Genomic DNA, 11,147 nt, shown 5'->3' with positions numbered 1-11,147 from the left:
AGGAGAATCCCTCAAACCCAAGAGGCAGAGGTTGCAGTGAGCCAAGACTGCGCCACTACACACCAGCCTGGGCAACAGATGAGAGTCTTTCTCAAAAAAAAAAAAGAAAAAAAAAAGGAGGTGTGGACACAGAGCCAAACTATATTAATGACCTTCTTTGGAAATAGGGTCTTTGCAGATGTAATTATTTAAATTAAGATGAGGTCATATTGGAAGAGGATGGGCCCTGAATCCAGCATGACTGGTGTCCTTATAAAAAGGGGAGATTTCGGGCCTGGTGCCTTACACCTGTAATCCTGGCACTTTGGGAGTCTGAGGCAGGAGGGTTGCTCGGAGTTCAAGACCAGCCTAGGCAACATAGCAAGACCCTGTCTCTACAAAAAAATCCAATACATAAAAAGGAAGAGGCCGGGCATAGAGGCTCATGCTTGTAATCCCAGCACTTCGGTAGGCCAAGGCGGGTGGATTGCTTGAGGTCAGGAGAAGTTCAAGACCAGCCTGGCCAACATGGTGAAACCCGGTCTCTACTAAAAATAGAAAAATTAGCTGGGTGTGGTGGCATGCGCCTGTAATCCCAGCTATTCGGGAGACTGAGGCAGGAGAATTGATTGAACCTGGGAGGTGGAGGTTGCAGTGAGCCGAGATGGCGCCACTGCACTCCAGCCTGGGTGACAGAGTGAGACTCCTTCCATCTCAAAGAAAAAAAAGAGGAAGAAGAGACAAAGAAATGGAGTCACACAGAAAGAACACAGCCATGTGACCAACAGAGGCAGAGATTGGAGGATTGCTGGCAACCACCAGAACTTAGGAGGAGGCAACGAAGGCCTTTTCCCTGGAGCCTTTGAGAATGAGCATGGCCCTGTCAACACCTTGACTTTGGACTCTGGCCTCCAGAACCGAGCGAGAACAAATCTCGTTTGCTTTAAGCCACCCACTTTACGGTACTTTCTTATGGCAGCCCTAGAAAACTATTAGGTTGAGGCAAAAATTATTGCAGTTTTGCCATTAAAATGGCAACCCATGTCACCAGCAAGAGGCAAGGAAATCAAAGTAGCTCTGGTGTCTCTCTGGAACTCTGTGGTCACACCTGAGTCTTTGCACAACTTCCTCTTCTCCACTCTCTAGCCTCTGTGGTCCAGCCCACCCACATTTCTGGGGAGACCTGATTGGCCCAGCTCAAGTCACGTGTCGAACCTGACCCAATCAGCTGGGAAGAAAGAATTGAATCACCTGTTGCCAGGGGTCTTATTCAAAACAGGCAAACAACCCGGTAACAGACAGGCGGTGACCAATCAGATTTGACTAATCAGATTTGACACTGGCTCCTGGACCAGAGTTGGGGGGACCATCCTCCTCTCCCCACAAATCACATGTTAAGCCCTGGGTTGCAGAATCACAGGGCTATCTTAGCCAGCCAGAGGATGTGTCTAGTTATAGGGGTGGCCGTGAAAGATCTGTATGGTGGGGAAACTATGGGGCTGAAGAAACTGGCCAGCTCTGTAGAGCAGAGACGGACAGCGTGTGCTGGTAATTTAACAACCAACTCTCCAGAGGGAGGAAAAATGAGTGTTTATTATAAATTGTACTGGCATGTAAACAACCTTGGCAACATAGCAATACCGTCTCCGCAAAAAAATTAAAAAGTTAGCCAAGGGTGGTGGCACACAACTGTGGTCCCAGCTACTCGAGAGGCTGAGATGGGAGGATCACCTGAGCCTCGGGAGGTCGAGGCTGGAGGCTGCATTGACTCATGATTGCACCACTGCATTCTAGCCTGGTCAACAGAACAAGACCATCTCAAAAGAAAGAAAGAAAGAAAAAAGCTAGCCCCCAAGTATCACACAGGAGGTGGAGGCTGGGGATGAGTCTTTAAATTCCTCACGTATTACCATAACTCAGATTTTCTTTCAGTCTATTTCTGGATGTTTCTATAGCCCCCTAGCCTGGGCACAATGTTGGCACATTACAGATGCTCAATACACACAAATAAGCAAATAAGTACAATGAATTAATAGAAAGGATGAATCCCAGTTGCTTGGGAGGCTGAGGCAGGAGGATCGTCTAAGTCCAGGAGTTCAAGACCAGCCTCGGCAATGTCGAAGACCCCCCCCCCCACAAAACAACTCCTCTAAAAAAGTCCATTCACAAACTCAGGATCCTCTTTAAATAGAAATATATATATATATATAATATATATAATATATTATCTGAGCTCAAGCTCAGAATAAATATCAAGGTCCAACTTGGGGAAGGAGTGGGTGAGGAGGGTCCTCAAGGGGAGGTCAGCAGCAGGGACCCCTGCCAAGCCCCTTGAGGTAGAGAAAGCAGCAGGGACCCAGCACCAGGGGTCTCCATGAAGGATGGAGTAGGATTCGGACTCTGTCCAGGTGGGCTGCACCCAGGCTGGGCGTTATTCCGACCTCGGTGAGGGGAGTCCGGCTGGAATTTCGGGGGTCACCCGGAAGAGGCCCAAGACTGTGGCGCCCTGGGTAAGCTGCCAGGCATGGCGTGCCCTGGCCTCAGTGTGCAGATGGACGCCCAGGCGCTGGCCGGCACTCAGGTGCAGCAAGCGGCCCTGGAAACCGAAGGCCGAGTTCCGAGCCTCGGAGGAGGCGGGTGGCAGGTCCACGGTCAAAGCCAGGGCGGCGGCCCCAGCAGCAGAGCGCAGTGGCTGCAGGTGCAGCGCAAGTGAAACGGAGCCTGAGCCCTCGCCGGCCACCACGCGCTGCAGCTCTAGTTGAAAGAAGACATAGTAGACTCCAGCCTTGGCCACCACCAGCTCCTTCGTGTCCTCTTTGTAGCTCAGGCCCCCCGCCAGGGACACGCCTGCCAGGCCTGGGTCACTGTACCAGCTCAGGGGCCCATCGATCAGCAGAACTGTGGGAGGAAAGCATGCACTTAGCTTAGCTGAGCATGTCCCCGCACAGCTGAGCGTGGCTGAGCACCGAGCATGTCAGCGCAGCCCTGGGAGAAAAGAACGGGTCAGGGGCAGGGGGGCGGGGAATGGCGGGGAATGGGGGGGCAGGGAGCGGGACAGAGGAGCAGAGGGGGGAGCCTGGGCGGGGGGTGCTGATTGAAGAGAACTGAGGTTGTGGGGGGCGGGACTCTGAGCAGGGGTAGAGCTAGGGGAGGAAAAGACGGGGATAGAACAGAGGAAGGGAATCCAGGGAGAAGGACAAGAGTCAGGACAGGGCAGAACTCCAAGAGGTTGGGTGGGGAAGGAGTGATGCGGGTGCGGGGAAAGACATGCAGGAAGAGGAAGAGGGGGTGAAAAGCAAAAGGCCAGGCGAGTCTGGCTGGAAGAGGCCTCGGGGAGGGGTAAGGGGACTCCTGGAGAGGGCGGTGAGGGGGTTGGAGGGAGCAGCAGATCTCGGGCAGGATGGAGATGGGGGGAGGAGAAGGGAGAGAAGGAAGGAAAGGGGAGAGGAGAGGTGGACAGGGAGCTAGGAGGGAGAGGGAAGGCTGTTAGGAAAGGAGGAAGTTCTAGAGGAAGGATCCATCAGGGAATCAAGGGAACTTTAAGAGGGGTGGACAGGGGACCTGGTAAGAGAGGACTTCGAAGAAAGGCAAAGGGAGCAGGAAGGGGTGGGGGAGGGGTTAGGGAGAAGGAAGCACCAAGGAGAGAAGATGGCAGGGAGAGGAGTCTTAGGCAGGGGGAGGGAAGGGGGAAGGGGTCTCTGGAGGGGGAGAAGGGAGAAGGTGTCTCTGGAGGGGGAGGGGGAAGGGGGAAGGGGCCTCTGGAGGGGAAGGGGACTCTGGAGGGGGCAGGGAAGGGGGAAGGGGTCTCTGGAGAGGGAGGGGAAGGAGGAAGGGGTCTTTGGAGGGGGAAGGGGAAGGGGTCTCTGGAAGGGGAGGGAAGGGGAAAGGGGTCTCTGGAGGGGGAAGGAAGAGGGAAGGGGTCTTTGGAGGGGGAAGGGGTCTCTGGAGGGGAGAGGGAAGGGGGAAGGGGTTTCTGGAGGGGGAGGGGAAAGGGGGAAGTGATCTCTAGATGGAGAGGGGAAAGGGGAAGGGGGTCTCTGGCAGGGGAAGGGGGAAGAGGTCTCGAGTGGAGAGGGAGTCTCTGGACGGGGAGGGAAGGTGCTGGGAGGAGTGTCTTGGAAACTGGGAGAGCATGGGGCTGGGGAGGGTTTGGGGAAGGGGCGGGGAGGAGGGTCTAGGGGAAGGGAAGGGGACAGGAGGAGGGCCTGGGTATGGGAAGAGAATGGGAGTAAGGAGGAGGCTCTGGGCGAGGGTAAGAGGTAGGGAAGAGAGGCTGGGGGAGTGGGGAAGGGGCAGGAAAGAGGGAAGAAAAGCAGCGAGGAAGAGGGTTTCGAAAAGAAGGAGGCCAGAGACACAAAACCAGGCTGGGGGTTGGGGGTGTCAAGCCCCAGCTCTGAGAGGGCAGGGGTCCCAGGTGGGCCCAGATGGGGGTCTGATGGGGAGGCCATGGCATCCAGAGAGTCAGAGCAAGTCAGAAAGAGGGATCGGTGGCGTTCAAAGAGGGGAAGTAGCAGCTTTCACAGACAGCAGCGGTCAAGGGTCAAAGCCAGTGTGCGGCAGAGCCTCACTCTCCAGGTTCCCCCTTCTTCGTATCCCGGGGTGGGGATGGTGGGGGGCCAGGGACCGGAAGTGGCGGAGGATACTTACCATTTTGGGCCACCAGCTGCGCAAACATGCCCTGTTAAAAGTAGAAAGGAGGAAAGTGGATGGGGGTTCCCCTAGAAAATGGAGGTTCTGTCCCCACTCACTTCAGCTGTCAGGGTCCCAGAGTCTGTGCCGACCTGAAGCCTACGCTTCCCTTCCCTCCCAACTAAAGAACAGAGAACGCGCACACACACACACAAACACACACACACAAACACACGAACACAAACACACACACGAACACACAAACACACACGAACACAAACACACACACGAACACACAAACACACACGAACACCCACATTAACAGACACACGAACAAACACGAACACACACACGAACGCAAACACAAACACACACACACCCACACGAACACACACACACGAACACAAATATCCAAACACACCCACATGAACACACACAAACACCCACACGAACGCACAAACACAAACACCCACACACACCCACACGAACACACACACACACGAACACAAATATCCAAACACACCCACATGAACACACACAAACACCCACACGAACGCACAAACACCCACACACACCCACACGAACACAAACACACACGCACCCCCACACGAACACACACACACCCACACGAACACAAACACCCACACGAACACACACACACACACACACACACGAAGCTGGTGGCTCAACCTGCCCCAAGGACAGATCTCCGAGAATTCAGGAAGGAAAAGAGATCCCTCTTCTTTCCAGCCCCCTTGGGGGTATTCCCCTGGGGGTCTTGAAAGGGAGAGGGGTACCTCAGATGTTGGGGATAAGGCTCTTTGGGAGTTAGCAAAGGAACTGGGGGTCTCCTTGGCGGTCCCAGATAAAGAGGAAGTGCCCCCCTCGGATCGGGGATGGAAAAAAGGTTCCCCCCAGAGATGCAGAGCTTGTGGGGGTGCGGGGTAAAAAGAGGTGCCCTCAATGTCCTAAGTCCTACATAGAGAAAGGAAGCCGTCGAGGGTTGGAGAACCGCGGAGGGTCCCCCGTCCAGGGTGCAGATGGGGTGCCTTGGGAATGCGGAATGAAGAGGGGTGCCCCCACCCACTGCCACATGGAGGGAAGCCAGCCTTTCTCCGACCCGGGGTGCAGAAGACGTATCCCTGGGGGGTTGAGGACTGTGGGGGTCTCCTCCTCCTGGCCTGGGGTGCTGATGGGGTCTCGGGATGCGGAATGAAAGGGGTGCCCTCCCGTGCAAGACGGAGAAGGAGAGCCCTTGGAGGTCCAAAAAGAACTTGTGGGGGTCTCCTCTCCCCCTCCCGGGATACAGATAGGGTCTCGTAGCCGGCGCAGGATGAAAGGGGTGCCCCCCGGACTAGAAGAAGGAGACCCTTGGGGGGTCCAAAAAGAACTGTTGGGCGGTCTCCTCCCCGCCCCTGGCCTGGGGTACAGATGAGGTGTCGTAGGGGTGCGGGATGAAAGGTGTGCCCCCCCCCGGCCTCGGTGCTAGATGGAGAATGGGAGCCCCGGTGGGTCTCCTCTCCCCGGCCGGGAGTGTAGAACAGGTGTCCCTGGGGGTGCGGGAGGGAGAAGGGAGTCCCAGAGGGGCGGTAGGGGTCTCCCACGAGACCAGCTACCGAGGGTCGGGGCACGTCTCACCTGCCGCAGGTCCAAGAGGCCGGCGGGATCGTCGGGCGAAAGCTCGGGACCCTCGCGGAGTCTCGGGCTGGCCGCGGAGCCGGGCGAGGCGCGAGCCCCGGACACGGCCCAGGGGCAGGCGAGGAAGACGGCGCAGGCGGCAGCGAGCAGCAGCAGCAGCAGCCCCGCGACCAGGGCCCAAGGCAGTACGCGGCAGGCGCGAGCGCGGGGCGCGGGAGGCCACGGGGCTTCGGGGTCCAGTGCAGCGTCAGAGGCGTATTCCATGACGAGAGACTGCGGGAAGACACAGCGCGCCGCTTTTTATAGCTGCTTGGCTATAAAAGGAGGCCACGCCCCTCCGCCCGCGGCCACGCCCCTCCGCCCGCGGCCACGCCCCTTCCCAGCCCAGAGCCTTTCCCCTTGTCCCCGTGACTCTGCGGAATTTTCTCCACTCGGATCTCTCTCCGCTTTTCGCTCTCCTTTCCGTTTCCGGCCTTCCAAGCTCGGCTCCAGGTTCCTTTCTCCCTGCTGTCTCTCCATCGCCCTGGTTCTCCCTCTCTGCCGCTCTTTCCCGGTATCTCTGTGGGTCTCTTGCTGACTCAGTCTCCTTTGCTCTGTGTGTCTCCCCGTTAACGTCTTTCTCTGTCTCTGTTGATTGTCTCTGCAGTGAGTGGAAGGAGATCTTTCTCTCTGCCAATTTATGTCTATGCGTGCCTCTGTGCCTGTATTATCTCTGTCTCTGTCTCTCTCTATCTCTGTCTCTAATTCTCTCTCCCTGTCTCTGGCTCTGTTATCTCTGTCTCTGTATCTCTGTGTCTAACTCTGTCTCTGGCTGTTATCTCTGTCTCTCATTGTATCTCTCTCTGACTCTCTCTCCCTGTCTCTGGCTCTGTTATCACTGCCTCTGTCTCTCTATCTCTCTTCTCTATCTCTCTGCCTCTGACTCTCTCTCCCCATGTCTGGCTCTGTTATCTCTGTCTATATATCTCTCTCTGTCTCTGACTCTCTCTCCCTATCTCTGGCTCTGTTATCTCTGTCTCTGTCTCTGTCTCTGGCTCTGTTATCTCTGTCTGTCTATCTCTGTCTCTGACTCTCTGTCTCTGGCTCTGTTATCTTTCTTCCTCTCTCTGCTTCTGTTATCTCTGTCGCTGTCTCTGGCTGTGACTCTCTCTCTCTCTGTCTCTGTCTCTGGCTCTCTCTGTCTCTGTCTCTGACTCTATCTCTGTCTCTGACTCTGTCTCTGGCTCTGTTATCTCTGTCCCTATGTCTCTGTCTCTGTGTCTCTCTCCCTGTCTCTGGCTCTTTTATCTATGTCTGTCTGTCTCTTTCTGTCTGTCTCTGACTCTCCCTATCTCTGGCTCTGTTATCTCTGTGTCTGTCTCTGACACTCTCTCCCTGTCTCTGGCTCTGTTATCTCTGTCTCTGTATCTCTCTTTGTCTCTGCCTTTCCCTGTCTCTGGCTCTTTTATCTATGTCTGTCTGTGTGTCTCTTTCTCTCTGTCTCTGACTCTCCCTATCTCTGGCTCTGTTATCTCTATCTCTGACTCCCTGTCTCTGGCTCTGTTATCTCTGTCTCTCTGTGTCTCTGACTCCCTCTCTTTATGCATCTCTGTGTCTCTCCCTGTCTCTGTATGTCTCTGGCTCTCACTCTTTCTGTCTCTCTCCCTGTTTCTCTCTGTCTCTGATTCCCTCTGTCTCTCTCTGACTCTCTGTCTCTCCCTGTCTCTCTCCTTTTCCTTCTTAGTCTCTCTTTGTCTCCTTCCCCTCCTCTCAGCACCCCCTAGCCCCCCATCACTAGGACTCCCCCAGGTTCCCCCACATCCAGCACTTCCCAAGAAGGGTCAGGCTTCAGCCAAGCCTCAACCACCCTCACTCCTGGAGCATCTGCCCCCCGATCCCCAACCCCCCAGTGGAACCCTGAGTGTCATGCTCAGCCCTCCTGGCCACCTTCCCCGGGACCCCTGGGCCTTCCCTGGCCTGCCCCCACCCACCCACTGGATGGTTCCCGGCAGGAGCCCCTCGGGACCCTACAAGCAGAAGCTCGGAGAGTCCAGGTGGAGAAATTCCCCTTGCAAGAAAGGGACAGTGTTGAGCGAGTTGGAGGAAACACATTTCCCATCTGCTCTGGCCTGCTGGAGGCGGCCAATCCGGGGCTGGGAGGATGGGCCAAGAAGCGGTGAAAACTTGGCCCCAAAAGAGGAAGCACTCCCAGATGGAGAGGGACGTGACCTGGGGAAAGCCCTTGGCTGGTGTTGAAGTCCTGGTCTGCCCAGACCAGTGTGGGTCCACAATGGCCAACTCCCTTCCCATCTCCCAGCCCCATGGGAGATGGGAGGGTAGACCACGCCTTTCATCCCTCTGCTAGCAGAAGTCAACAGCCCATAAAATAAAGGGACTTTTGTTTTGCTTTCAGATACAAGGTCTTGCTCTGTTGCCCAAGCTGGAGTGCAGTGGCACGATCATAGCCCACTGCAGCCTCCAATCCTGGGTTCAAGCCATCCTCCTGTCTTAGACTCCTGAATAGCTGGAACTACAGGCACATACCACCATGCCTACCAATTTTTTTTTAATTTTTTACTTTTTATAGAGACAGGGTCTTGCTATGTTGCTCAGCTGGTCTCAAACTCCTGGACTCAAGCAATGCTCCTGTCTTGGCCTCTCAGCACTGTGATGCCAGTCATGCGTTACCGTGCCCAGTCATAAGGTAGACTTCTCATTCAACAGAACAAGTGTCTTCCAGGTCAGCACTGTGTCTGATCCTGTATTGGGCCTCCCTGGGGGATTACAGAGAAAACAGTAATGTTACTGGCTAGTGTTGAAGGGGCGTTACCAAATGCTAAACACTTCCTATATACGGTTTGGGTACTCCACGTGTGAGGCCCGACCCAGCAACAGGGCCACTATCAATTAGCTATGCAAATTCTAGCACCCCGCCTAAACCTCCGGAAACTCTCAGAGGGGGTGTCCTCCAGAAGATTCCGACGGCCCCGCAAGTTTGAGAATGCCACTTGTGCCCACGTTTTTCCTTCGCATCTGCTATTCCTCGGCCTGGAACATTCTTTCCCCAGAACTGCAACTGCCAGACACTTTCTCACCACTCATGTCTCCCTTTACACCATCCCTTCCGGGTCAAGATGACAAACTCAACCAGCCTCTGTTTTCACTGTCTCCTGAAACTTCACTGTAGTGACACTTGAGCAATCGTTCGCAAACCAAAAAAAAAAAATTACAAGCCAGCAGAATGGAAAGGTGAGTTTCCTTAGATTTCCACCACCGCTAAGACCTACTCATTGGTGAATCCCCTCAACTATGAATAATGTGGTGGATGGCGGCTAAAATACAGAAGTTTGCCATAGATAAATTTGCAGAAGAAGGCCGGGCGCGGTGGCTCACGCCTGTAATCCCAGCACTCTGGGAGGCTGAGGCAGGTGGATCACCTGAGGTCAGGAGTTCAAGACCAGCCTGACTAACATGGTGAACCCCATCTCTACTAAAAATACTAAAATTAGCCAGACGCTAATTAGTGTGATGGCAGACGCCTGTAATCCCAGTTACTCGGGAGGTTGAGGCAAGAGAATCCTTGAACCCAGGAGGCGGAGGTTGCAGTGAGCCAAGATCGTGCCACTGCACTCCAGCCTGGGTGACAAAGTGAGACTCTATCTCAAAAAAAAAAAAAAAAAAAAAATTACAGAAGGGACACCAACTCCTCTCCACTTTCCATAAGAGAGAATCAGAGAAGCAATTTTTTGTTTTAAGATAGCTTCTCAGCCCAGCATGGTGGCTCACGTCTGTAATCCCAGCACGTTGGGAGGCTGAGGCAGGTGGATCACTTAAGTTCAGGAGTTCAAAACCAGCCTGGGCAACATGGTGAAGCCCTGTCTCTACTAAAAAAAAAAAAAAAAAAAAACTACAAAAATTAGCCAGGCGTGGTGGCGCTAGCTTGTAGTTCCAGCTACTTGGGAGGCTGAGGCGGGAGGATCACTTGAATCTGGGAGGTGGAGGTCACAGTGAGCCAAGATTGTACCACTGCACTGCAGCCTGGGTGACAGAGCAAGACTCCGTCTCAAAAAAAAAAAAATAGACAGCATCTCACTCTGTTGCCCAGGCTGGAGTGCAGTGGTGTCATCATGGTTCATTGCAACCTCGAACTCCTGGGCTTAAGTGACTCTCCCACCTCAGACTCCCCAAAGTGCTGGGACTACAGGTATGAGCCACCTCACCTGGCCCTTTCTAAATAACTTTTATTTTTTTGAGGCAGGATTTCACACTGTCACCGAGGCTGGAGTGCAGTGGGTAATGACAGCTTATAGCAACCTCAACCGCCAGGCTCAAGCAATCCTCTCACCTCAGCTTCCCGAGTAGCTAGGACTATAGGCATGCACCACGATGCTCAGCTAATTTAGTATTATTTGAAGAGATGGGGTTTCACCATATTGCCCAGTCCACCTCCTTGGCTCAAGTGATCCGCTCACCTCCTTGGCTCAAGTGATCCGTGAGCTACCTCGGTGGGCTACTGAGTCACCAGGCCCTTTTTCATTCTTATTTTTTATTTTATTTTATTGTATTTTTTCCTAAGTGAATGCACACAGGATATTTTATTTTATATTTTAATTGAAACGGAGTCTCTCCATGTTGCCCTGGCTGGTCTCTAACTCCTGGGCTGAATGGATCCTCCTGCCCTGGCCTCCGAAAGTACTGAGATTACAGGTGTGAGCCACCACGTGCAGCCTTTTTTTTTTTTTTTTTTTCCTTAAGAGAAAGGAATGGCCAGGGGCGGTGGCTCATGCCTGTAATCCCAGCACTTTGGGAGGCCAAGGCGGGTGGATCACAAGGTCAAGAGATCGAGACCATCCTGGCCAACATGGTGAAACCCGTCTCTACTAAAAATACAAAAAATTACATGGGCGTGGTGGTGCGCACTG

The 11,147-nt window shown here is 54.1% G+C and overlaps 1 protein-coding gene across 1 annotated transcript; it reads right to left on the bottom strand.

The window, feature by feature from the left end:
- Window positions 1–2,141: 2,141 nt before the first annotated feature.
- TNFSF9 (TNF superfamily member 9) lies at window positions 2,142–8,820 on the bottom strand. Its single transcript, XM_016934825.4, has 4 exons — window positions 8,804–8,820; window positions 6,247–6,519; window positions 4,627–4,657; window positions 2,142–2,877 (listed from the first exon to the last, which is right to left on the bottom strand). Exons 2-4 carry the CDS (start codon window positions 6,508–6,510, stop codon window positions 2,411–2,413), a joined length of 762 nt encoding a protein of 253 aa, XP_016790314.2. The 5' UTR covers window positions 6,511–6,519; window positions 8,804–8,820; the 3' UTR covers window positions 2,142–2,410.
- Window positions 8,821–11,147: the final 2,327 nt, after the last annotated feature.

This window comes from Pan troglodytes, chromosome 20, assembly GCF_028858775.2.
Source record: "Pan troglodytes isolate AG18354 chromosome 20, NHGRI_mPanTro3-v2.0_pri, whole genome shotgun sequence".
NCBI lineage: Eukaryota > Metazoa > Chordata > Mammalia > Primates > Hominidae > Pan > Pan troglodytes.
This window is presented reverse-complemented; position numbering and strand designations above follow the sequence as displayed.